The sequence below is a fragment of the Apodemus sylvaticus genome, chromosome 5, assembly GCF_947179515.1.
Source record: "Apodemus sylvaticus chromosome 5, mApoSyl1.1, whole genome shotgun sequence".
Lineage (NCBI taxonomy): Eukaryota > Metazoa > Chordata > Mammalia > Rodentia > Muridae > Apodemus > Apodemus sylvaticus.
The window spans coordinates 149564113-149591884 of record NC_067476.1 but is presented as its reverse complement, the minus strand read 5'-3'; the positions used below and the strand labels follow the sequence as shown (position 1 = coordinate 149591884).

Sequence of the window (27772 nt, the reverse complement as noted above, 5' to 3'; positions counted from 1 at the left end):
TGTATCTTCACTGTTCTTTGGTCACATGGGTATGGGGTAGGCAAGGAGCTGAGGTCTGTACTCCTTGAGGTGAACACTGACTACGCGAAGAACCTTGCGAGCTCCCTATTTAGGGATGGAGAGAGACCCTTACCAGGGAAGCTACTCCAGTATATTTCTACAGAGCTCTTAACTGTGTTAAACAACATTTGGTCCACTGGGACCCACATACAATTGCTGCCCTCTGTGGTACTCACCTGACCTGCAGAAATACCACGTACTTCCTATGTGGCTGCCTTGAGCTTTAGTCTGTTTTCTCAGTTCATTGCATGATGGGACCCATTTAACCATCTGCTGTTGATGGCCAGTTTGTAGTTTGGAGCTGTTTCATACCTAAGTTCAGCTCTCACCCTGTTACCGTCCCTGTCACATGCACACTTTCTGTGTACTTCACCACCTGTTTGGCGATCTGGTTCTGCTCCTTAGAGCCAAAGTCCCACTACAGTGAAGTCTACCTCACCCTCCTTCCAACACAAGAAAGCCTCCTGGGTGGCAAGACAGACTTTTGCAGCATTTTTTAATATATAAAGCAAAAAGATCAGCAGTGGACTGTGTGTGTCCAGCCTTCATTACATATCCAAAGCTCAAGAACAGAGAGACCATCAGGAAAGAAGTTAGAGTTCACACAGCCTTAGAACCAAGAGCAGAAAGGCAGTTATCAGTAGTCAAGGGGGTGAGGATTCCACTTTCGGTGGGGGGTGGGGAGTGGAAGGAAAAAATATTCCCAGAATATGGAAGATGTCTGATCTTCAGTCAAGAAGGTAGAATGGCCTCCAGCAGACCAGGCCTCCAACAGGCAACTGGAGCCTGGCAGGAAACAGGTCTAGCAGCTGGCATGAGAATGTCCAGCCACTGGGCATGGCTCCTGTGACTCCTTGAACTTTACCAAACTCCCTGATGCTTCAGACAAAGCCACCAACACATCACAGTGACTTTTTTGATTGTCAAGTCTGCTGGGTTCTCTCCAGAGTCTCTAGAGAGCAGCTCAGCTGCTCTGTCGGTCCTTCCATCCCCAGGGACCCACAGAGTTCAGTTCCTGGAGCCTTCTGCTGCCTCCATTTCCCGATGCGCCTGCAGTACTGCCACCGCCTCTTCTATCTATGGGACAGAAGACAGAGAAACTTAGTGCAGCTGCCCCCGTACACCTGGCCCCAGAGGGGCCATGACTTCACTTGTATAATAAAGGATGCATGGAGCTCTCATACCCGGCTGCTCACAGGATCCCAGCCCACTGCCACCTTCTTAAAATAAGAGGTAACACTGCTGGACATGACTCTGTACTGTCAGAACATAGCACTGAAGCTTTACCAGGAACCTCCACAGAGCTCATCCGTGGAGGGACTGAAGTTGTGAACCCTCAACTAAGACCCAGCAGATAGATGTCAGCTGCCCTAACTCCTCTAGGACAGCCCTTGGTCTTCGCTGTGTGGCCACCCAGTCTCCACCTGCCTTGGCATGGAGGGACTCTGGGGACTCCAGCAATAACAGAAGCTCCAGGTTGTCCATCTCCAGCAGCATGCCCGTGATCTTGCCAGTCAGTGGGGCGCAGGCATCATGGATGAGGGAGTAGAGACGCTCCCCTGTGTAGAACAACCTGATAGCTTATACACACACCTGCCTCCGAGCCCAGTATTCCATGAGAGGCATCATGGAGTGGAGCAATGAGGGTGTCTGGGGTCTTGCCCTAGAACCTGTCCCCCCAAGCTATAGCATGTAACATTACTGGAAACTCTTCTTTCCAACTTTATAAAGTGGACACAGCTGTTGTGGATAGCCCTGGGCTTGTATTTTGATGCTAATTCCACTCCTCAGAGGGGCTGCAGAAGAGGAGTTGCCTTGTGAACCTTCTCCCTACCTTAACTTTTCAAATAAAGGCTTGAGCCAATGATTGGGCAGGAGGAAGTGGGAGGAGCTGAGAGTCTAGGGGAGGAGCTATGGGAATAAACAGGAGGGGAAGGGGGGCGGGGCGCAGAGAGGTGGCAGGGAGAGAGAAGCCTGGAGAAACCGCAAGTTTGATAGGATAATATAGATGGAATAGAGTAGTATAGTGGGAGATCTGCCCAGTCTAGACTTATAGCTTGTTTTGTTAACTGATTGAGTTGAGCTGTCTTTTACCGGGAACTGGGTTGGAAACAAAGTAGCAACACACAGCAACACCACCTTAATGGACAATCTGATGGGTCAGGTTGAATATTATATATAAGTATATACATTTAATATATTTTAAATATATAGTGATAAATATAGTGATATAGATAATATAAACAATAATAATATATAAATATAAACAATACTATATAAAGGAATCTACAGCTAAGTCAGTTGAGTTTCAAGACTCCATTTGTTTGTTTTATGAGAAGCGTTTCTGACCGGAGACATTGAGATTCCAGACAGGATGTAATGCTCAACTTGGGACTTTGAGGTGTGGGAGGCAAACACACAGCATAAATTTACCTTCCACCACCTGGTACTTCCATGCTGTACAACCTAGTTTTGGTGTCTGGCCATCTTGACAAGGCATGAAGGAATGCTACAGGGTGGGGAGACTTGAGTGGGGTTAGAAAGGTCTTCCCATAAAGCAGTGACAGTTTACAGACAATGGCCAATGGAACCTATATTAGGCATTTGTAATTTTCTTCTGTGTGGGGGTGAGGAGGGCATGAAGCAGCAAACCCTAGTAAGCAAGCTAAGGAGGCAACAGAGCAATGAGGCCTGCAGTGAAGGGACTTGAGATCTGTGGGGATGAAGATCGTGCCGACCAGCAACGAGCTGCTCATTAATTCCAACATTAATAGCATCTGTGTGTGTGTGTGTGTGTGTGTGTGTACACACCTGTGTGTGCAGGTGTGTGTGTGTGTGTGTGTGTGTGTGTGTGTGTGTGTGCAGGTGTGTGCGCAGGTGTGTATGTGTGCAGGTGTGTGCGCAGGTGTGTATGTGTGCAGGTGTGTGTACAGCTATGTGTGTGCAGGTGTCTGTGTGTGTGTGTGTGTGTGTGTGTGTGTGTGTGTGTGCAGTGTGGGTGTGGGTGTGTGTACAGGCGTGGGTGTGTGCAGGGTGTGGGTGTGTGCAGGTGTGTGTATGCAGGTACGTGTGCATGCAGGTGTATGTGCGTACAGGTGTATGTATGTGTGCAGGGGGGTGTGCGCGCAGGTGTGTGTGCACAGAGAGGCCAGAGGAGGACATGAGGTGTCCTCTATCAGCTTCCACCTTATCCCCTGAAGAGAGTTTCTCTCACTGACCCTGAAGCTGGCTGTTCAGCTAGATGGCTAGCCCACAAGTTCCTGCTCTCTTCCCATCTCTGTCCCCCAACTCTGAAGTTAGGGCACACATAGCTGTGGCCAGCTTTTATGTGGACAGATGCTAGGGATTCAAACTCAAGTCCTCGAGGTTACACAGGAAGCCCTCTTACCTGCTAAGACATCCCCCTGCCTCCACTAAAGTTGTCTTTTATTAGAGCTTGTCAGAAACTAGCTAGAGAGGAAGTATTCTTGGAGCTGAGAGTCCAGAGGGAATCCCGTATTTTCCCAGCACACAGGAATTTCCTGCCTCCCACAGTGAGTACCAAGAGACAGGTAAATTTTGGCCAGAACTCCTGCACTTTGGAAGAGACATGAAGACACATCTAATGACCATCCTGGACCAGTAGAAACCCAAGGGTATTCTCCTATCCTGCTTCTTGGCCCGGATCCCATCCATGTCCAGATATTTCCCACCTAAAGTCAGGACCAGATAGCAAGCAGGAAAAAGCCTTGGGAGCATCATCCCACTGGCTTTTCAAGACACAAGGACAGAGGCTTAGAAAGAGGCAGCTTGGGTGAAGCTACCTTGTCTCACAGTGATGGAAGGAGACCTTGTTCCCACATCCTCCTCACTCAAGGTGCTCTCGGCAGGCTAGCCAGCTCACAGCCCTCCTACCTGCCCCAGTGCGGGAGAGACAGCAACTCACCAATCATCTGCTTTTGCTCGTGGAGAGGTGCAGCAGCCAGCATGGACACAGTCAGAGGCTGGTGGCCAGGGACATACACGGCCGATTCCTGGACCTGCACATGGTGCCAGGAACACATCCCTTAACCACATGGATAGGAAAGGCCTCATACACTTACCCTATTGGATAAACACAAGCAGCCAGGAAAGGCTCTGGAAGAGGGAAGCAAGGTCTACACAGTCAGGGGTGGGGGCACAGAGAGTCCCTAAGAAGAGTGTGGACTGGAAGACAAAGTTATTCCCAGAGATGTGGTGAAGCAATGAAGGCCCTTCAAAATCCATGTGTCACAAGAAGGCTTAAAAACAGTCAAGTTCTCACAGTTCACTTCCCAGCACCCATACAGTAACACACAACTTCCTGTGACTCCTGTTCCACAGTATCCAGCACCTTCCTCTGACCTCTGTGGGCACTGCACACATGCTACATACATATGTGGGGGCTAACACTCATGCACATGTATCACATGAAAGTCACACTTAATAATCACTTTGCATCTGATAAAGCACTTTTCTCAGCAAGTTTTATGAACACAGCAACAGCAAACATCTTAATGAGGTGTGTGCATGTGTTAAGTGGGCTATTCTTGATTTCCCTTGAATTTTTTTAGGCTTGCTTTTTTAAAAAAAAAACAAGATTCATGTATTTATTTTATGTATATGAGTGCTATATCTACTTGTATATCTGTGTGCCAGAAGAAGGCACCGGATCTCATTATAGATGGTTTGTGAGCCACCACAATTGAACTCAGGGAACTGAACTCAGGACCTCTGGAAAAACAGTCAGTGCTCTTAACCACTGAGCCATCTCTACAGCCCATCCACCGCCCCCTTATATTGTGCTAATTTTAAAAGTACTGTTGCTATTTAAAGATAATTGTTCTTTTTACCATTTTTTTTCAACTTTTTGAAGTCATCCAAACAAGACATTGAAATTCTAGACATATTTCAGTAATACTAAATTTAAAACCTTTGTGGTGGCAGAAGATACATAGCCTTTTAATTATAATAAAAAAAATTTTTAGTCCCATTTTGAAGGTTAATCTTATTCCTTCAGGGCTCAACATGGTCTTAGAATCTTTCTCCTGCACTCAACAGCAAGTTCAAATTCATTTTGGTAATAACGTAGACAAAAAGTTTGTAACCAGTAAACGGAACATGACCATGGTCCTCTCTTTCCCCTGTTAGTAGGAATGATCGTTGACTGATTTGCACACATTAGTAAATGAAATTGTGTAAATGAAGAAAAGCAAGGACCAGAGAGAGGGAAAATGCCTTAGCCAAACTTATGAGCCAGGGTACCCAGAGCCCACAGTGAGCAGACAGCCTTACCCCATGGGCACTGTGTGCAGCTGAGGATCCTCTATGTGGCATGAGAGGCTGGCCTGGGATAGAGGATCCCTCCCCACCTGGTCCTGTAGTCTGGGTACCAATATTGACTGTAAAAAAAAAAAAAAAAGAAAGAAAGAAAGAAAGAAAAAAAAGAGAAAAAAGCAGGTTTCAAATGGCCATTTAGAAAAAATACATAGCAAATTTTGGTGAATCAGTAAAGAAATTGGGATATGCAGGCAGACGGGCACTGTTGTCAGGAGCATTGGGTATTCAGCAACTATAGAAATATAATTCAGGGGTTTATCAAAGAATTAAACACAGGATCAACACATCCAGCAATCTCAGCTCTGGATGTGTACTCAAAAGGATTGGAAGCAGCCGGACAGTGGTGGCTCACGCCTGTAATCCCACCATTCTGGGAGGCAGAGGCAGGCAGATTTCTGAGTTCGAGACCAGCCTGGTCTTCAGAGTGAGTTCCAGGACAGCCAGGGCTATACAGAGAAACCCTGTCTCGAAAAAAACAAATCCAAAAAAAAAAACAAAAACAACAACAACAACAAAACAAAAAAAACAAAACAAAACAAAAAAAAGGATTGGAAGCAAAGTCTCAAGAAGATAATCTGCAAGCCTGTGTACATGGTAGCAATATCTATGTACCAGAACCCACAGGGGAATTCAACAGGTGAATGAACGCATAGCCAAAAGACACAGAATCGTCATGTGCAGGACATTGCATCTTGCGGGAACACCACTGAATCTTGAGGACTGCGAGCTAAGGTGACAGCTAGTCATGAAGCACTGCGGGGCCAATGCCATTTACATAAAGTAACCACACTCAGTGAGAGGGGCAATTGCTTTTCAGCCTTTTGGCTAAGATCAAGTGCAAACTCAAAGAAGCAAAAAGGAGGATGGGTTTGATTTTCAGAGGCTAGAAAGAATTATGAATGAAGGACTGTGGCTGATGGAAAGTTTTGTTTTCACGACAGTGGTGGCCATGGCTGCAGTTTGTACTTAGCACCGTGAACTTACTGGCTGCCACTAAACTGCAGGCTTAGAAATAATCGAGGTCTCACTGTTCTTGAGTGGTACCACAGTTCACTTCCCAGCACCCATACAGCAATGCACAACTGTCCGTGACTCTAGTTCCATGGTATCCAACACCCTCCTCTGACCTCCACGGGCACTGCAGTGCTACATACATTTGTGGAGGCTAACATTCATGCACATAAAATGAAAATAAATAAACCTTTAAAAAATAGTAAAGCAGTCAACTATACATTGTGTCTCAAATGAAGACTATGGCAACGACCATGGGTGTTGGAACCTGGCAGTGACAGAAGACCATGGGATTTCATTTGACTCATTATGCAGAATCCCCAAAGAACACCTGACCCCCGTGCTGAGCACAGAGTCAGCACAGAGATATGAGGCTATTAGCCAACAGACACACCTGTCTCCAAGCCATAGCACTTTCCATACTTGCTAAGATGTAAGTCCTTCCGTTTGTGAACTCACCAATCCTCCCAACAAAATGGGCACATTATTTGTGTTTGTTTGTTTGTTTTTTGTTTTTTTCGAGATAGGGTTTCTCTGTGTAGCCCTGGCTGTCCTGGAACTCACTTTGTAGACCAGGCTGGCCTCGAACTCAGAAATCCTCCTGCCTCTGCCTCCCAAGTGCTGGGATTAAAGGCATGCGCCACCACTGCCCAGCTTGGGCACACTATTTTTATCCCTATTTTAAAGATTAAGTTGGCAGAGACAGCAATCAGCAAGGGTCCCAACGTGATACTCAAGGGCTGGATGCCATGCTAACATTTATATTATGGATACACTTCAAAGCCGGCCTGGCTCACCATGGAAGCAAGGTCTCTATGGATCCTGGTCAAAACTTACCTCCACTGCCAACCCTCAGGTTTCTCACTCCTTGATACCCTTCCGTTCTGAATCCTGACTTCGCTCACACACACTCACCTACTCTCTGTGTGTGAGGCACCTGGCTGGAGGCCTGGCTGGCCTGGAGGTGGATACAGGGGTGCTGTGTCGTGCTTAGAGGCTGGACCACTGAGGCAGCTGGAGGGCACGAAGCTTATAACAGAGAAAAAGAGAGAGAGGTTTGGGGTGATCATCAAAGTACCACACTGTGCCCTAAGTTCCCAGGGCTGGAGAGGAGCTAGAAATTCAGAGAGAGAGAGAGAGGGGGGGGAGGGAAAGGGGGAGAGAGAGAGAAGAAGGGGGAGGAGGAGGGAAGGGGGAGGGAGGGGAAGGGGGAGAGAGAGAAGAAGGGGGAGGAGGAGGGAAGGGGGAGGGAGGGGAAGGGGGAGAGAGAGAGAAGAAGGGGGAGGAGGAGGGAAGGGGGAAGGAGGGGAAGGGGGAGAGAGGGGAAGGGGGAGAGAGGGGGAGAAGAAGGGGAAGGAGGGGAGGGGGAGAGGGGGGAGAAGGAGAGGGAATAGAGGGGGAGAAGAGGGGAAAGGGAAAGTGAGGGGAAGGGGGAAGGGGGAAGGGAGGGGGAAAGGGAGGGGGAGGGGAGAGAGGGAGAGAGAGAGAGAGAGAGAGAGAGAGAGAGAGAGAGAGAGATTTACCTAGACCATGAACTCTATGGAGTGTACAGAGATTTTCAGATTTGCAATGAAAAAACCAGCTCATATCTCCCCAGGCCCTGAATTTCTCAAGTACCTTCTTCATTCATTTTAGTTCCAAGAGAACTGCGTGTAAGCTTGGCTCTTAGAAAAGTCATTCGTTAGCAATTTAGCCAAAAGAGTTTCATTTTTCTATTCTCTGCTTTGCAAGAATTTTCAGCTCCAAATCAGAGTAGCCTTTGGAGAGAAGTGATAATGGGCACACTATGTGTCTTTGCCAGGGTTGCCATCCATAGTGCTTGCTGCTTCATGAACATTTAGTCCCAAGTCTGGGAGGGGAAACTGAGGCTCGGGGCAGGGGGGGGTAAGGTAACTAGTTCTGAGTAATACAAAGCCACGCTCGATCCCATAGTTTTAAACTGTCTCTTCTCCTGAGGCTCACATTCATAAGCCAGGCGGAAGAAGGAAAGGGCTGGGTCACTTACACGGAGGTCCATGTGGCTGGGCTGTCCACCTGGGGTCAGGCTGCACTGGAGCTATGGAGCCAGAACTGTAGTACATAGCCTGGGCTGTAGACTGTGGAAGGAGAGGATCGGAGGTGAAGGGCTTCGCATCTTCTCCAGGATACCACTGTGAGAACCACACTATCCCCCGCAGGAAACAGCTCAGGCCTCCAAGGTGGTTCCACCCTCTCACCTCATCTCCCCTTATCCCTGAACCCCTCAGAGCAAGAGCTCAGATTTATGTCAACCGTTGTTCCATACTCTGGCCCAGTGACCTAGATAAAGTATGTCACTCCAATTTGTCCCAGCTCAAGCAATTGCTAAAGGATGTTAGCAACTGGTCCTCAGTCATATCTTTCTACTGCTCTGAGTTCTATGACATCATTTCCCTAGCCATGATCCTCAGAAGGGGAACAGCCAGGGCAGCTGAGCTGTGTGACCGCCTGAGTGGGGAAAACACTACAGGCACTGTGGCTGCTTAGGGAGGGCCGATGGATGCCGACATAACTGGGAAGAGAATAGATACAATAAAGACATTCAGGCTTTGCTACTTAATTCAAGATCTCCAAAACTCATTTAACCACAGAATCCCTGCAGGGCAATATTCAGGAATCTCACACAGACTGGAAGACAAGATCTCACGGAGGCCCCTTTAAAGATGGAGCGACTGAGGCGTTAAGGGGTTGGAGCAGCTGTCCAAGGTCTTTTCGACAGAGCCTCTGTCTGTGGAGTTCTGTCCCCAGCTGCTGTCACCTGGGGTACAGCCGGTAGCAGGTAGCTGGTAGGCTGCTGGAAGGAACTGAAGACAGGACGAGAGAGGCGTCGCCTATACTGGCTGGTCAAGATGGCCTTCCGCTCCTCCTTGCGCTGTGCCAGGGCCACATACAGTGGTTTCGTACCCACAATGCGCCCATTCATCTCTGTCACGGCCTTCGTTGCCTCTTCTGGAGAGGAAAAGCACACAAAGCCAAAGCCCTTGCTGTGGCTACTTTCTGTCATCACCTAAAAGCAAGACGAGACAAGGGTTGCTGGGCACAGGGAAGCAAGACTCCTGGGATACACGCTTCTTCCCTGGGAACACATCCGCCACTCAGCAGACCCTGAGACATACTGTGAGGATGGGACGAACCACACACCCCTCATTTACTGAGGCCTACCCTGTGCCACACACGTCACAAGCCTTGGTGGCTCACACCCAGCCTCCTGATGATGGAGTTGCCATGGCTTCCCTGGTGACTCAAGAGTGACTTGTCCAAGGCCACCAACCTGGTGGTTCAAGTCCAACCAGGACTCAAGACACTCTGGTGGTTTCTACTCTTCCTCAAGGCATGAGGCTGGGTTCTTCAGAAGTTTGCAACAGACTTTCTCAGCTGCCTTCTTACCTTATACTTTTGGACTTTAGACTTTATCACTTTAGACTTCCAGAAAAGCTTAAAGAGCATTACAGAGAGCAATGTGTGGTGGTGCCCACCTGTTACTCCAGCACTGAGGAGGCCAAAGCAAGAGGATCGTTGAGAGTTCAAAGCCAGCCTGCGCTACCTAGTTAGTTCAAAGACATCCTAGTTACACAATGAGACCTTGTCTCCAACCCAACAGCCCCCAATAAAAAAAAAAGAAAAGAAGGAAAGAAGGAAGGAAGGAAGAAAGAAAGAAAGAAAGAAACAAAGAAACAAAGAGAAGAAAAGAAAGAAAAGGAAGGAAGAAAAGAAAAGAAAAGAAAAGAAAAGAAAAGAAAAGAAAAGAAAAGAAAAGAAAAGAAAAGAAAAGAAAAGAAAAGAAAAGAAGCAAGCCAGAGATTGCTGTGTGTCTGAGACCCAGAGTTCCCTCATGGCTGTTGACTGAGTTACTGTTAGTTCTTGCCAACCAGCTGCTGGTCCTCTTCCAGGCTTTGCTGGGATCTGAGCTTTTGAAGTAATCATCCTCATCTTTCCACAGGTGAGAGGCCGGGGACATTCTTAACCCTTTCAGGCCCGAGAGGCCAGAGCCCCTTAAAGCACCACTCCAGCAGAGCTCATGCTGTGACAGTGACTCTCAAACTGCCACACCTCTGGACTGTAGGCCCGAAGGGAGGGGCACTGATGGAACTGTGTGAAAGTGTCTTTATTTATTTCAATTACAGAAATGAGCTACAAAAAGGAAGCATAGCAGTATTGGCCATGCCTGGGACGTGCTTGTGAAATCAAATATTTTTATGTCATCCTAATGGTGACCTCAACGTGCTAGCTATTTTTACCATCATTGTGGTGACCCTTAGCTTTACTGCATTAACAACACAGCACACAGCCTGTTGCCTTTGTATTTTGGTAATTGGATTTTAATACAACTGGCTTCCTGATGATTCTATGAATTTTATTTTTTACATTTAAAAATATTCTTAGAAGAGATCCACAAGCTCATCAGAGCAGATGTCATTGTGTGTGTATGTGATATATGGCCTGTGTGTGTGTGTGTGTGTGTGTGTGTGTGTAATGTATGTGTGATGTGTGGTGTGTGGTGTATGTGTGTGTGTGAGATGTATGGCATGTGTGTGTGATGTATGGCATGTGTGTGTATGTGTGTGATGTGTGGTGTGTGTATGATGTGTATGATATATGGTATGTGTGTGTGTGATGTGTATGTGTGTGGTGTATATATTTGTGGTGTGTGGTGTTTGGTATGGTGTGTATGTGTCATATGAGTATACATGTGAGTGTATGTGTGATGTGTGTATATATGTGGTGTGTATGATGTATGTGTGAGTGTGTGTATATGTATGTGATGTATGTATGTGTGAATGTGTGTATATGTGTGTGATGTATGTATGTGTGAGTGTGTATAAATGTGTGATGTGTGAATGTGTGAGTGTGTTGTATGTGTGTGATATGTGTCATATGTGGTGTATGTGTGTGATGTGTGAATGTGTGAGTGTTGTATGTGTGTGATATGTGTCATATGTGGTGTATGTGTGTGATGTGTGAGTGTGTTGTATGTGTGTTATATGTGTCATATGTGGTGTATGTGTGTGATGTGTGAATGTGTGAGTGTTGTATGTGTGTGATATGTGTCATATGTGGTGTATGTGTGTGATGTGTGAGTGTGTTGTATGTGTGTTATATGTGTCATATGTGGTGTATGTGTGTGATGTGTGAATGTGTGAGTGTGTTGTATGTGTGTGATATGTGTCATATGTGGTGTATGTGTGTGATGTGTGAATGTGTGAGTGTGTTGTATGTGTGTGATATGTGTCATATGTGGTGTATGTGTGTGATGTGTGAATGTGTGTGTTGTATGTGTGTGATATGTGTCATATGTGGTGTATGTATGTGATGTGTGTAATGTGTGAGTGTGTGTGTGTGTGATGTGTACGGTGTGTGTGTGTGACATATGGTGTGTGTGTATGCATATGATATATGTATGTATGATGTGTGGTGTGTGTATTGATGTGTACAGTGTGTGTGTGACATATGGTGTGTGTGTATGTGTATGATGTATGTATATATGATATGTGGTGTGTGTGTGTGTGTGTGATGTGTATATGTGTGGTGTGTATATTTGTGGTTTGTGGCGTTTGGTGTGGTGTGTGTGTATGTGTGATATATGTATATGTATGAGTGTATGTGTGATGTGTGTGTGTATATGTGGTGTGTATGATGTATCTATGTGTGTGTATATGTGTGTGATGTGTGAATGAGTGTGTTGTATGTGTATAATGTGTGTGATATGTGGTGTATGTGTATGATGTGTGTACATTGAGTGTGTGTGTGATGTGTGTATGTGGTGTGTGAGTGTGTGTATGTGTGTGTGTGTATGTGTGTGTGTGTATGATGCTGGACATCCTTTTCTATCACCTACCACTTTATTCCCTGAAAACAGTCTCACGGTATCTGAAGTCAGGCTGGCAGCCAGCAAGGCCATGGCATCCTCCTGTCTCTACCCAACATAGCACTGGGGTTACAAGCTCATGCATGAGAAGAGCTAGGTTTCTTAACCACTGCCTCATCTCTCAAACCCAGAGACCAGATATCTCCATGCAGAGATATTGTTAAGAGTTTCGGTTAGCAGGTAGTTTTTGTTTTGTTTTGTTTTAGTTTGTTTTGGTTTTGTTTTTTAAAACAGGGTTTCTCTGTGTAGCCCTGTCTGACCTAGAACTCACTCTCTAGACCAGGCTGCCCTCAAACTCAGAGATCCACAGGCCTCTGCCTCCTGAGTGCTGGGTGTGTGCTACCACTGCCCAACTTTATTGTTCTTTTTTAAAAAATTATCTGCCTGCCAGGTGGATCTCTAAGAATTCGTGGCCAGTCTGGTCTACAGAGTAAGTTCTAGGACAGCCAAGGCTGCACAGAGAAACCTTGTCTCAAAAAAAAAACCTTAAATAAATAAGTAAATAAATAAACAAATAACAAAAGGGAACAATAATGTTACTAAAGCTAAAACTTAAGTGGAATTTACAGTTACCTTGGCAATGGCTTATTTCCAGTAGGCAATTTATACACTTTTGTTTTGTTTTGTTTGGTTGGTTTTTTTGTTTGTTTGTTTGGTTTGGTTTTTTGAGACAGGGTTTCTCTGTATAGCCCTGGCTGTCCTGGAACTCACTCTGTAGACTAGGCTGGCCTCGAACTCAGAAATCCACATGCCTCTGCCTCCCAAGTGCTGGGATTAAAAGCGTGCACTGCCACCACCGCCTGGCTTTATGACTTATTTTTATCACATTTTGCATAAAATAGAAAAAGTATATAATTAGATAAATCCTTATCATATAACCTACTCCTGCCTCTGGTCCCTATCTCTTCATAGCCAAGTCAAAGGCCATTTCTATTTCTTCCAGGAAGCCCCTACTGCCCCATTGAGCTCCGGCATCTCTGTATCCAACACTGCCTCCCAGCCTGTGTGTATGCACTAATGTGCATGTTCATGTGTGTGCATGTGCTAATGTGCAGGACACATATTCATGTGTCTGCAGGTTAACATACATGTGTTTACAGAGGCCATGGGTATCACTCTTTAAGTAGCGTCCACCTTTGTTTTGTACCACTGTACACAGTATTGCACCACTGCACACAGCACTGTACCACTGCACATAGTACTTACTATACCACTGCACACAGCACTGCACCACTGCATATAGCACCACACACAGCACACAGCGTTCTACCACTGCACACAATACTACACCATTGCACATAGCACTATACAACACCACACACAATACACAGCACTGCACCACCTCAAATACCACCACATACTTCACACAGAACACATCACCAGACTTGGCTCTTAGTTTTACCCACCTTCTTAGGCTAGAATTCAGGTCCTCATGCTAGCAAGGCAAGCACATTCCCAACTGAGCTCTCCCCAGCCCCCACCTCCCGTCTCACAATAGTGATGCATCTGACCATATCACTAGATCATGAAGCCCTCAGAGGCATGGGCTGTGTCTTACTCATTTGCACATACTTCCTGCAGACCCTGGTATGAAATGAACAAGTCTTGGGTCATTTTACAACCATCTGGGCTGCTCTATAAAGTCAAATATCCCTGGGGTGGGAGAGGGAGATCAGCAGATAAAGACGCCTGCTTGGGGCTCATCAGGTAAAGACACCTGTTGCCAAGCCCAATGACTTGAGTTAGATCCCTAGGGACCCATACAGTGGAAAGAGAGAATGACTCCCCCCCCCCACACACACACACAAGTTGACCTCTAAGCTCTAGGTGTGTGTGTGTGCACACACATACACAAGATGTAATACAACTTTAATTAAAATAAAAAGTCAAATGTTCAGGTCATGCCCTCAGAATTCCACATGCAGCCTGTCTGACCTAGATGAGAAGCCAGGGCTGAGGCCCACACAGCCCATGCCACACTTTCATCTTACAAGAGAGACCTGGGCCCTAAGCCTCCTTCATAGTCATGGAACTGCTAATGAAGATGGCAGTTTGTCACAAGATTGGGCCCACAGCTGGTACTCAACAAATGGGTTAGAAAGAGTAAAGCTGTCCCATTTTCTAGATGACTAAACTGAGGTCCAGACAGAGGACACATTTCTGGAATCTGGCATAGAGTAGGTATCTGTGAGCGATTATTGAATCAAATGTTACAGTACTTCAAGCCCAGTGCTATGCCTACATTATATGTTTATTTTTTTCCCCATCCAGTCCAGAGAAAGCTGCCAATGGATCTCCAAAGGTGTTAGCCAGAAACAGAAAGAGGGACCCTGCTCAAAGTCTCTGGTAGCTAACCAAGAGGCTGTGGGTATACAGGGGTCAGAAGCTGGGGGTGTGCAGGGGTCAGCAGCTGGGGGTGTGCAGGGGTCAGAAGCTGGGGGTGTACAAGGGTCAGAAGCTGGGGGTGTGCAGGGGTCAGAAGCTGGGGGTGTGCAGGGGTCAGAAGCTGGGGTGTACAGAGGTCAGAAGCTGGGGGTGTGCAGAGGTCAGAAGCTGGGGTGTGCAGTGGTCAGAAGCTGGGGGTGTGCGGGGGTCAGAAGCTGGGGGTGTGTGGGGTCAGAAACTGGGGTGTGCGGGGGTCAGAAGCTGGGGGTGTGCGGGGGTCAGAAGCTGGGGGTGTGCGGGAGTCAGAAGCTGGGGGTGTGCGGGGGTCAGAAGCTGGGGGTGTGCGGGAGTCAGAAGCTGGGGGTGTGCGGGAGTCAGAAGCTGGGTGGTGTGCGGGGGTCAGAAACTGGGTGGTGTGCGGGGGTCAGAAGCTGGGGGTGTGCAGGGGTCAGAAGCTGGGGTATGCGGGGGTCAGAAGCTGGGGGTGTGCAGGGGTCAAAAGCTGAGGGTGTGTGGGGGGGTCAGAAGCTGGGGTTGTGCAGGGGTCAGAAGCTGGGGGTGTGCAGGGGTCAGAAGCTGGGGTGTGCAGGGGTCAGAAGCTGGGGGTATGCAGGGGTCAGAAGCTGGGGGTGTGCAGGGGTCAGAAGCTGGGGGTGTGCAGGGGTCAGAAGCTGGGGTGTGTAGGGGTCAGAAGCTGGGGGTGTGGTGGGTAGAAGTGGGAGGCTGCAGGGGTGAAAGGCTGGGCGGGTGGGGGAGGCACAAAGGCAAGGAGTCCTCTAAGAGTGCAGCAACCCTCACCTTAGCGCTGGTGATCACTCCATAGGTAGAAAACACTTCCCTCAGCCTCTCATCGTTAATGGAGTCGTCCAGGTTCTTCACATAAAGGTTCACACCCTGAAAGAGGGGATACTGCTCAGTGCTCCTTCCCCTTGAGCCCCAGTCTGCCGGAAGTGGTGGGTCAGTGTCTGGCCAGCTCACAAGGGACATACGTGCAGAGCCCAGCCTCATGCAGCCACTCGGTCTCTGCCTGTCCCCAGGTGCTTCAGGTCACATGACTTTTAAGGCTCACATCTGCTCCCACACACCTGCACAATTCCTAGGCTCCCCTTTCACATGGGAGGACCATGTAAGGAGGTCTCAGACCTAAGCAGGTTGAGGCTCTCCGGACAACTGAATGGAACAGCTGTCTGCAGACCTCCTGGTAGGCCGCCTCTGCTTTAGTCACCACCTGGCAGCTTGACATATCATCTTACATGGTGCAGGACACCACTCAGCCCTTTGCACGTGAACCGTAAGATGAGGAGACTTTAATCCCCATCTTAGAGATGTCAAAACTGCAGCGCTATCTTTGGTGCCAGCTCTGTGTTGTATGGACTGTGTTGCCCACCACAGGATGTGCTCCGGTGTTCCCTACCACCCAAATGTGACACCTGCAGGTTCTAGACATTCTCAAGGGTCCCTGCAGTGGGGATGAAGCTGTCTAATGTGTACACACAAGTATGTACACATGATATAAACCATGTACATTCTCCATAAAAATCTAAAACTTCAATCTGGGCGGTGGTGGCGAACGCCTTTAATCCCAGCACTTGGGAGGCAGAGGCAGGCGGATATCTGAATTCGAGGCCAGCCTGGTCTACAGAGTGAGTTCCTGGATAGCCAGGGCTACACAGAGTAACACTATCTGGAAAAAAACAAAACAAAACAAACAAACAAACAAACAAAACCCTAAAACTTCTATTAAAAAATGTAGGGGGGTTATCATCTCCAAGAAGTTAGTTATTGATCGACACTGATTTTTTTAATTAACTAATTTTAATTAGTTAGTTGTAGTTAGCTAATTTAATTAGCTAACTTTGTAGGGTATGGTGGTTTTTGATCATAATCCCAGCACATGGGAGAGAGAGACACAGGAGGAACGTGGCCAGCCTGGTCTACGTAGGGAGCTCCAGGCCAACCAGAACTTTATAGTGAGAATCCGTCTCAGAAACAGCAGCAGGTGAGAGTGCCGGCTGCTCTAGAAGAGAACCTACATTCAGTTTCTGGAGCCCACATGATGGACGACAACCATCTAGAACTCTGGTTCCAGAGGATCTGATGCCCTCTCCTGACCTCTACAGGTAGCAGGCATATGTACAGTGATATACATCCACTCATGCAAACATACTCATAAAAATCAATAAATATTAAAAACAGCAGTTAAATCACTGTAATTGTGTGTGCATGTGTGTGCGCATACGCAGAGGCCATAGTTGACCTTGGGTGTCTCCCTCAGTCATTCCTTGGTTGTTGACCCTAGATCTCTGTGAGTTGAGAATCCCCCGTTAGGCTAAGCTGGTGGGTCAGCAAGTCCCTGGAACCCACCCATCTCTCCGAGTGCTTGTACTAAGTTGTGTACTGACATACCCAGCTCTTACCTGGATACTGGGGGGTAGGGGGCTCAAACTCAAGTTCTCACGTTTACCCAGCAAGCACTTTGCTGACCGAGCCCCCAACTTAAAGTAACCTTGATGGCTAAGCAACATTCCAACTTCTAGACGTATCACGTTTGGCCTAATTATTCTCAGCTTCGAGCAGGGTGTCCTCCGGAGGTGATTGGGAATATGTAGGGCATTCTTGCTGTCCCTCACTGGAGGAAACAGTGCGTGTCCTTTGGACACACAAAGGACTACTCTGCTTGACGTTGACAGCATTCCAAGCAGCCCTTTGTGGTCCAGTTAAATATCACTTCTCCTCTGTCACAAGCCAGGCAGGGAAGCCAAACCTAGTGCTCATGCAACCCTGCCCTGACCCAAGTTTCTAGAAGCAGGGTGGTGACAGGAAGAAATCACAGTGGGCATCCCCTCGGCACAGCCCTGCCCCCCACCCCCACCCCCACACCTTGCAGCCTCCACTGAAGCCTGGCCTCACCTGATAGCGATTTTGCCTTTCCTGCTTCATTTGTTCAAACCTGCGCTTCAGCTCGTTCTGCCGCTCAGCCCGCTTCTGGGCCCGGCCCACGTACAGCACCTGCCCCCTTACCTCCTTCCCGTTCATGTGGTCCACAGCCTGGAGAGGAAGAGAAGGAGAGGAGAGCCCACAGTGAACCATTGGGATGTGGCCATCTCCAATCCCGACTCCTGGGCCAGAGGAGGCCACCTACAACTAGGCCAGCCTTCCTAGCTGAGAATAATTAATACCATGGAAAGGTCTCTTACAGGACAACCACTTTTAAAAAGCTTCTAGAGTATATTATGGATTTAAATGTTTTGATGTAGGTTTTATTTTAATAAACGGAATAGAAGCCTGAGGGGCGACAATGTGGCATCCAGGAGGTGGGACATAGAATTGTGATAAATACAGGGTCTCCTCTCTGACCAGGCCAGCTGGGGCTACAAGCTGAGGACCTGTCTCAAAACAAAAAGAAAAACAAAACTCAAAATTAATGTTAAGTTTTCCATATTTAAATGTAAAGACCTTTAATGTATGTATGCATAAGTATGTATATCTTCGTTGGTGTGAACACCTGTGTGCAAGTGCCCAGAGAGGCCGGAAGAGAATCCCGGATCCCTGAGAGTTGGAGCTACAGGGGGTTGTGAGCCTCCTACTGCGAGTGCTGGGAACAAGATGTGCTCTTTACTGCTGAGCCACCTCTCTAGCCCCAAATATTTAAATGAGCATTTCATTGAAAGAAGCCAGTCAGTAAAGGATGCAACTAACTCTCACTCTAACTAACAGCGGACTCTCTCCAGATGACATTCTGGAGAAGGCAGGGCTGTGAGGCCGATGTAAAGCTCGGTGGGTGTCAGGAGGCTGGTGTACCGGAAAGGAGTGACGGAGCACAGGCTTCAGAGAGCTAAAACCACTCCATCCTACGGTCACAGTGGATGCATACACTTCGATGTTTGTCCAAACCCAGAGAGTGAACAACACGAAGGATGAACCCCAGAGTAAACCAGAGACCCCCCAGTTGATGATGGGGTGTGTGTCAAAAGTAGATTCGCCAGTGTGACAAATGTGCCACTCTGCTAGTGATGCTGAGAATGGCAGAGGCTGTGCGTGGTAGAGGCTTGTGGGACACCTATGCAATCTACCCAGTTTTTCCAGGAACTTTACACTGCTCTAGAAGATCTACTAGAAAATAAGTTAAACTTGTATTCTGTTGCCCCCACCTAGGGCTCATTAGAACAAAGCAACAAGCATCTTTCTTCCAAGATGACTCAGTGTCTAATCACAGTCCTTCATGGTACAGTTTACAACATAAAACAATTCCTTTTGCTAACCATGAGAGCTTTCATAAGTAGTTGTAGAAACATTGCACTTCAGTCCTGATTTTATTCTTCCTTCCTCCTTCCCCTTCCTTCCCTTCCTCTCCCCTCTTCCTCCCCTCTTTCTTTCTTTCTTTCTTTCTTTCTTTCTTTCTTTCTTTCTTTCTTTCTTTCTTTCTTTCTTTCTTTCTTTCCTTCCTTCCTTCCTTGTTGGTTTGGTTTTTTCAGAACAGGGTTTCTCTGTGTAGCCCTGGCTGTCCTGGAACTCACTCTGTAGACCAGGCTGGCCTCGAACTCAGAAATCTGCCTGCCTCTGCCTCCCAAGTGCTGGGATTATAGGCGTGTGCTGTCACTGCCTGGCTTTCTTTCTTTTCCTTTCCTTCCCTTTCCTTCTTCCTTTCCTCCTTCCCTTTCTCTCTCTCTCTTTCTTTCTCTCTTTTTCTTTTCTCTCTTTTTCTTTCTCTCTCCCTGTTTCTCCCTGTCTCTCCCTGTCTCTCCCTATCCCTCCCTCCCTCCCTCCCTCCCTCCCTCTTCCTCCCTCTCTCCTTCCCTCCCTCTCCCCCTCTTTCTCTCCATGGAGGCCAAAAGAGGAAGTCAGATTCTCCAGACATGGAGTTGCAGATGGTCGTGAACCACCGTGGGAGAGCTGGGGATTGAACCTGGGTCCTCTGTAAGAACAGTCAGTGCTCTTAACCACTCTGCCATCTCCCAGCTACCTCAATCTTTTACATTACATGACAATTCATGTTTAAGAAGAAGAAGAAGAAGAAGAAGAAGAAGAAGAAGAAGAAGAAGAAGAAGAAGAGGAGGAGGAGGAGGAATGTGTATTGAGTATACTGCCTGTGGGCAGGTGTTGGAGGGGCCAGAAGAGGGCAGCAGATCCCTGGACCTGGAGTTACAGCCAGTTGTGAGACCACTGATGTTGGTGCTGGAAACTCCGGTGGCGAGTTCTTAACCGCTGAGCCATCTCTGTAGAGTTTTCCTTTCTTAAGCAACACTGACCAGGTTACACAGCATACAATCCTGTCCCTTCTGCCAGAGAACATCTACTTGAAGAATTGATTTCCCATCGGTTTATCCACAGAAAACCGTGGTAGACAGACCCAAGCGTACACTGATACTCCATGATTAGGATATTTTACTGGTGTAGGAGAAATATTTAAGGGGGTTCTCTGGCTACCCAAGAGATCAATTTTTAGTAAGTTTTTGCACACAGTGAGGAATGCTTCCGTGCCTAAATGGTCAATTCTTTGAACTTCTAGGCTTAAAAACCAACAAGGAGCCGAGCGGTAGTGGCGCACGCCTGTAATCCCAGCACTCTGGGAGGCAGAGGCAGGCGGATTTCTGAGTTTGAGGCCAGCCTGGTCTACAGAGTGAGTTCCAGGACAGCCAGGGCTATACAGAGAAACCCTGCCTCGAAAAAACCAAATTCAAAAAATCAAAAGAAAAAAAAAAAGAAAAAAAAAAAGAAAAAAAAGAAACCAACAAGGAAGGATAAGGTCAAATCCTAGCATTCTGGGCAGGGTGTAGGGGTGTGGGGTGTGGGGGGTGGGGTGGGGAGGGGAGCGTGGGTGCGGGACAGGGGGAGAGTTGGGGCTGGGCAGGGGCGGGGCTTTCTTGCCCTTTGCACTGCCCCTGATCTTCTGACTTCCTACGCCTGGCTTTGGGGAGCCTTTCTGGAGCAGGACCACGGAGGCACCTACCTTTTGGGCTTCCTCATGCTTCTCAAAGTTGACGAAGCCAAAGCCCCGGGACTGCCCATTGCTGTCTTTCATCACCTTCACGCTCTGCATCTTTCCTAGGAAGGACCAAACCGGCTTAGCAGGGACTTAGGGAAGGGACCAGCATGGTCCCTTCCTTCTTATGTAAGTCCCCAGGAATTCCCCGGGGAAGCCCTCCTCCCACCAGACCTGGGCATGGAAGCAGAGCAATAGTGTTCCCCCTCCTCCTTTGGGGAGCAAGCCCACCAAACTGGGAGAAGAGGTCCTGGAGGCCCTGCTCATCCATGTCCACGTGCAGGTTCTTCACATAGATGTTGGTGAACCCTAGGGCCCGAGCCCCCAGCTCTGCCTCCCTCTTCTGTCGGGACTTGAAATGGCCTACGAAGCTGTGGACACATCAACAGAGTAGAAACCACCAGGTTCATTGTCCCTCTATCCCAGTCTGGGCTGACCCCGGCACCCCTAGGTCACTTGGACCAATTGCTGTCTTTCAGCTTCCTGTCTCCTGTTGGGAACCCTGGCAGGGCCACACTCCATGGACTGAATGTATCCAAAGCCCAGTTGTTTTCAATGGGCAAGAAGCTATATTCCGGACCTTAACCCTTACATGAGGTTACAAGGACTTCATTCTAGTGACACAATCACACAGAATAAATGCTCCTATTAGGTACCTGAGGGCACAAGAAAGGAGAGCGTGGATTTGGAATCAAACACAAGGCTGGATCCTCACTAACAGCTGCCTGGCTGTGGGATCCTAACCCAGTTACTGAAGCTCTCCAAGCCTTAGGGTTTATTCCTGGAAATGTGGGGTCCAGGTCACACCATGGGTCTTTGTTTATCCATTTAATAAGTATGGAGAGTTCCAGGGAAGCGAGGTGAGCTTTTCAGACAAGGTCAGTGTCAGGGTCACTGGTGGTAAAGGAGAGTAGACTACCATCATTTAAATATAATATTTATTATAAAATCCGGGGCTTCTAGGCTATGGCTATAGCTCAGTAGTAAATTGCTTGTCTAGCATGTTCAATCCCAAGCACAGCTAAAAAGGAAAGGAAAAACCTAGAATTTTCAAGTTAAACACATCTAAGAATCATTCAGGAGGGAGTGTGAAAAGAGAAGACTCTTATTATGTTGTCCAGGAGTCCCTGAAACTCCTGAACACAACTCATTGTTCTGCTTCAACTTTTTATGGAATTTATGGTTTATGGAATGCATGTGTTATAAGGAAGTTGAAGAGCCAGGCGAAGGTGGTACACTCCTTTAGTCCCAGCACTTGGGAGGCAGAGGCAGGCAGATTTCTGAGTTCAAGACCAGCCTGGTCTACAGAGTGAGTTCCAGGACAGCCAGGGCTACACAGAGAAACCCTGTCTCGAAAAAACAACAAAAAAACAAAAAACAAAAACCATAAGGAAGTTGGAGCAGACACCAAGAGTTGAACACCAAGCATCAGCAGACAACACAGAGAAGTGCTTGCTAGTGATATCCGTGAATCTGGGAAACCTCAGAGTCAAGTAATCTGAGCAGTAGACAGGACCCAGAGAAAATCCAGATCAAAGAACTCAGTGCCACTGGCAACTCAGGCCGGGCAAGTAGCTCACGTGTGTAATTTTATTACTTGGGAGGTGGAGGCAGGTGGATGGGGCATTCAAGATCATCCCAGTTGTGTAGTATGGGACCCTATCAGCCAAGGGTTGGTTGGTCTGATCTGCTAGGTATTCAGATGCTAAATAATAGTCCCCAAGACCTGGTTGCTCCTAACAAGGAGATCCTCACATATACCAAGTGATGCTATGTAACCTTGTTTCCACGAGTGAATTGCTAAATAAAAGGTTAAAGCCTGTGATTGAGCAGTAGATAGAGGTGGGCAGGTTTTCAGTTACCTGACTGAGGGCCTTAGGTAGAGAAAAAGAAGAGGAAGAGAGGGAAAGGAGGAAATAGCTATGAGAAGAGATGGACCATGAGCATGTGCCCAGGAGAAACAGGAGGTAACTAGGGACATATGCCTGGCATGTGAGTTGGAATAGCTTCAAATCCTGCCCAATCTAGGCTTACAACTTGTAAATAAAATACCTGGATTGTGTGTCTTTTATACAGGCTGGATAGAATTCATAATTCTTATTACTCCTGTCTCAAAAAGGAACCCACAGAACAAAAATGTTGCCTTCCCTCCCACAGTGCAGGGAGGAGGGGGGCATGTGGCTGAACCATCAGATAGGCAGATTCCAAATGTGGAAAGGACCAGCCTGCAACAGGTACTTTCCAGATCTGCAGCACAATTTTCCCATCTGTGAAATGGGGTGATTCCCAACCTGGGCAGACAAGACATGTGCCTGCTCTCCCATCCGCCCCCAGGTCCCACGGAATAGCAGCACACAAGGCCAAGGAAAGAGCTGCAGCTGTGCAGTCTGAATAACAATGAGGACAGGACAGCCCATCCACGATTGGGCCATTGGCTATTCCCTCTAGAATTCTCAGCCCTCGCTCAGAATAGTTCTTAGACAGCTATCAATTCCAATTTTACCCAAGGAAAGAGTCCTTGAGAGACTGAGCGACTCACCTGAGGTTACACGCCAAGGATGATCTCTGCGCAGCACCTGGTGCCCGCTAGACAGTCACAGAAGCAACAGTCCTGATTTCACGGCTCCACCCCCTTAGCCTCTCCCCTCCCCCAGCCCCTCCCCCCCCCCCCAACTCACACTTTCCGGTCATTCAGCAACATCCCATTCATGGTGTTGATGGCCTTCTGGGCAGCCTCGTGGGTCTCAAAATGCACAAAGCCGAAACCCCGTGATCCATGCTCATTATATACTACCTGGGTCACAGGGAGGAAGGACAGAGACACCACCCAGCAGGGACTTCAGGGGGAGAAGGAGGACAAAGGGGTAATGACGTGAATGGTCACGGATATGCACGGATATGTGGAGGCTGGGGAGGGATGGAGCTCAGACCCTGGGGTCTCATCTGGTGGGTTGGGGGGAGACTGAGACCCAAATCTCACAACAGCCCCAGTTTAGAACTGGGAAATGGAAGTTTAAAAAGACCAAAGCACTTTGCTTGAGGTGACAGCCTATGTAAGAATGGACTTGGGATTTCAGTCCCATAGCTGTCTCCTGATTCTGACAGCAAACTGAAGATACTGTGATACTGTAAACATCGCAGGGAAGACTGGTTATAGAAGCTGTCGTGCCATTGCCTGGTTTACAAAAGCGTGTGGTAGAGAATGTGGCTTCCAGTTATTTGAATTGGATAACTAAGGGGCAGGCCCAAATCATGCCCATTTGGATTAAAGTAGGATCTACAAGCCGGGCAGTGGTGGCGTACGCCTGTAATCCCAGCACTCTGGGAGGCAGAGGCAGGTGGATTTCTGAGTTCGAGGCCAGCCTGGTCTACAGCGTGAGCTCCAGAACAGCCAGGGCTATACAGAGAAACCCTGTCTCAAAAAAAAAAAAAAAAAATCCAAAATAAAAAGGGGGATCTACACATAGAAAATTTTGAAATACACACACACACATGCACGCACACTCACGCACACACACACACACCTGTTTTAGTTGGCTTTTGTTTGGGGGATTTTTGAGACAGGATCTTGCTCTGTAGCCCAGACTGGCTTCAAACTTGAAATCCTCCTACGTCAGTCTCACAAATGCTAAGATGACAAGTGCGTGCACCTGTAGCCACTGCACAGAACTACTGACAATGAGTATTCCTGGGGATCAGGGCTGGAAGGGACAGAACCTTGTTTTTTAGTTTCTTCTCTTCTATATTCCTTATATTTTGCCAATCTTATGTATTATTCCAACAACAAATGCACTTCAATTTTGATACAGAACACTCCACGTCTGTTCTGTAATGGGTCTGACTCAAGTTGAAAGGTCAGAAGTGGAGAACAAAAAAATACCTCAGTTTTCGGCTCTTGGTGAACTTGAATGAAGGCTTTTAACCCCATTTCTAAGGTGGCTCTGACCCCAGTTATCACAGAACCACCACCTGGCTCTGCCCAGTGGCCTTATCTACCACTCCATTCCCATGCCAATTGCTGAGATGCCCTTCCTGAAACTGTGATTGTGACTAGGTCCCTTCAAGACATAGACAACATGTGTTAACAGCATGTAAGAATGTATTCCATGCCGGGCGGTGGTGGCGCACACCTTTAATCCCAGCACTTGGGAGGCAGAGGCAGGTGTATTTCTTAGTTCAAGGCCAGCCTGGTCTACAGAGTGAGTTCCAGGACAGCCAGGGATATACAGAGAAACCCTATCTCAAAAAACAAACAAACAAAACCCCCCAAAACAAAAACAAAAACAAAAAGAACATATTCCACAACTAAGCTTCTTCCCTTCACTGGCCCTCAAAGCAAGGCGCTGCCTGTTTCAGTATACACCTCAGGTATCACTGGACTCCTTTGGGTGGCACAGACAGGCCCTATCCGCAGGGAAGATGACCTGCCACAGCTGCAAGAAAGACCTGAGCTAGCCTGGGCTATCCTGCAGGAGCATGGAAGACCACACGGAGGAAATTCCAAATGTTTTAACTGACAGCTGGTCAGACCCACTTGGACCTCCTGAGAGTTCCCACCAGGCTCAGGTAGCATGCAAGGGAACCCAGTCAAGGCCAGAAATGCTGTCCAACTGAGTTCAACCCAAATCACCATTTCAGAATCAAACTAAAACAAACAGTATTGCTGACAGCCACGAGGTAGGGAGATGACACACCATGAGCTGGTTATTGGATGCAGGGGTGACCTCTAACAGCTCTGAGAAGATAAAACCATGACTAGCTCCTGGCTAAGTGCCAAAGCCTGTGCTGTGAGGCTGGTTAACATCCCTCTACCTTACAAAGGCATTTGACACCAAGTGATTTCCCCAGAGAGGGTGTGCCCACCTTAGAAGAGAGGATGCTTCCAAAGGTGGAGAAGGTGTCATACAGAGCCTTGTTGTCGATGGAATTCTCCAAGTTTTTGATGAAGATGTTGCCCATACCAGACTTTCGAAGGCCTGGGTCTCGGTGGGACCACATGATTCGGATGGGTTGGCCTTTGATCATCTCAAAGTTCATTGTGTCCAGGGCCCGTTCCGCTGGAGGGGAGGCAAGGAAGCGGGGAAGGGGGGGCAAGTTAGGTGACATCTGTGACCCTGAATCTTCAAGTCCTTCTAGGATCAAGGAAAGGAAAGCCATCGTCTGGGTCTCTCTTGAGGTACAAGCCTGAGAGACTGGTGGATTAAGCTGAGGGGATTGTACATGGTACCCCTGACACATTGCAGAAAGACCAGCTCTCAGCAAGGAGGACGGATTCCCATCATACACAAGGGGAGGCTGACGCTCACAAAGGCAGAGCCAGGCTAGCCCAGCCTTGGATGCACATAGAGTGGATGATCCTGAAAAAGAAATGAACCCCCTTTGCCAGTCCCTCATCCCCACCTGTGAAGTGAGGACATGGCGACGGAACCTTCCTCCCCACACCTAAATGAAGCAACATCCCCTACTGCCAGGCCGGCAAGCATGTGGATAAGTAAAAAACCATGCAATGAACGGTACTTGGTTTCTGCACGACGCAGGGGATAGGTGTTTGGTAAATGGCGGCACGAGCACCACCAGAGGTCTCTGCTCAGCACCCTTCTATTGGACCACCTATTCCCTGCAGATAATGGGCTGCCTGCTTCAGGGACCCTGCTAGCTTCAGAGGCACAGAAGAGGCAAGCAGAATGCAGTGGCGTAGGCTACAGAAGTCTGTCCTTTCCATCCATTGCTAACAGATCCAGTCAGGATCTCCACAGTTCTGATCCGATCTCCCATCTATGGACTGGGCCCTGATGGAGAGGCCCTGTTTCAGTCGGGAGCTTTGCAGACAGGCATAAGCAGAAGTGGGGTGTGGTGGAGGGCAAGAACATCCTGGATTCAGGGAACCCCCTGTGTCACACAGGAGGCCTGAACAACTTCACCTTGAGGCAGGATCTCAATACGTAGCCCATGCTGGCCTCAAATTCATGTTCTTGCCATGGCTTTCCCAGTAGCTGGGGGAGGACAGTCTTTAGTTACATTTCTGGAGTGGTTCATACACTGTCACTTGAGAGTGCGTCCAGTGTCCCTAATGGTCCGTCACACTCTGGTTTCCCATTCTTCATAGTGCAGAGAAACAAGCCTTGACCTCTCACCAAGGGTGATCCTGCCCAGTGGCATAGCCTTGGCAAATCAGGAATCAGGGTTCTTAACCTTTGTCCTCCACTTCCAGCAGAGGAGCAGACATGCTTGGCTGACAATTGCTAATCAATGATTTCACCCTGACAGTGGCTGGCAAAGCCTACAGGAGGCAGCTCTTCCGGAATCAGAAAGGTGAGGCACCTGGTGCAGACCTCATGTCAGGCTCCCCTGGAGGGCAGGAACCCAAGGCCTCCTCCCCACTCCCCACCTGCAAGGCTTCGGGCAGCTTCCTCCCAGGTGCTGTCAATCTCATACAGAACCACTCTTGAAGGGAGGCAGAACCCTGGTTTCCTTCTACACAGCCAACTGAGCTCAGAGTGGTTGAGCCACTTGCCTGATGTCACACAGATTCCAGATTCCTAACCCAGCTCTGCTTCATCCCAACGCCACTCAGCGACAACCAAGCAGGCCCGGCACTAACTGCCAAGTCTCCCTTTAGTGACTGAATGCCTGCCTTCCAACTTCCTGTGTCTGGGCCTCATTTTCCCTAACTATGATACAGATGATGGAAACCCAGGCTGCCCAATCTTCCCTGGCTATGATCTGTAATATAAAATACCCACAGGCCCATTTCTACCTAAAAGATAAGATAGAAAATCACTATTACTGAGCTAATAGAAGTTCATTTGAAAGAAAACTTTCCAGTTCAGGACGGTAGTTATCTAAAGGAAAGTATTTGGCCCAAGAATGTTAAGAGCAAAGTTTTCTCTTCTCTAGGGCTCACCGTCAGCAGGCTGCTGGAAATTGATGTAGGCATAGCCCAGAGAGCGCCGGGTGGCCACGTCCCGACACACACGGATGGAGAGAATAGTACCAATCGGGGAGAACATCTCATAGAGCATAGCTTCGGTCACGTCGGGGTGCAGATCGCCCACATAGAGTGAGGAGAGTGAGCAGCCCTGGGCACCGGTGTCCATCGTGTGCAGGGCACC

General features: G+C 48.1%; 1 protein-coding gene across 1 annotated transcript; it reads right to left on the bottom strand.

Annotated features, from left to right (window-relative positions):
* Positions 1 to 638: 638 nt before the first annotated feature.
* Pabpc1l (poly(A) binding protein cytoplasmic 1 like) lies at positions 639 to 27772 on the bottom strand. Its single transcript, XM_052184229.1, has 14 exons — positions 27565 to 27772; positions 25524 to 25717; positions 23339 to 23454; positions 20892 to 21031; positions 20628 to 20722; positions 17588 to 17725; positions 15476 to 15571; positions 9185 to 9433; positions 8414 to 8504; positions 7324 to 7437; positions 5353 to 5459; positions 3986 to 4079; positions 1489 to 1619; positions 639 to 1137 (listed from the first exon to the last, which is right to left on the bottom strand). The coding sequence occupies exons 1-14, from the start codon at positions 27755 to 27757 to the stop codon at positions 1069 to 1071; spliced, it is 1827 nt and encodes a 608-aa protein (XP_052040189.1). The 5' UTR covers positions 27758 to 27772; the 3' UTR covers positions 639 to 1068.

What these genes read in the sequence shown, in the direction of transcription:
- Pabpc1l (XM_052184229.1), bottom strand. Translation starts at nt 27,757, where the DNA reads ATGGACACCGGTGCCCAGGGCTGCTCACTCTCCTCACTCTATGTGGGC. An exon ending in TGCTACCGGCTGTACCCCAG is followed by an intron (nt 8,505 to 9,184) that starts GTGACAGCAGCT and finishes CTCCTTCCACAG; the next exon opens with TCTACAGCCCAGGCTATGTA. An exon ending in CGAGCAAAAGCAGATGATTG is followed by an intron (nt 1,620 to 3,985) that starts GTGAGTTGCTGT and finishes TGTTCTACACAG; the next exon opens with GGGAGCGTCTCTACTCCCTC.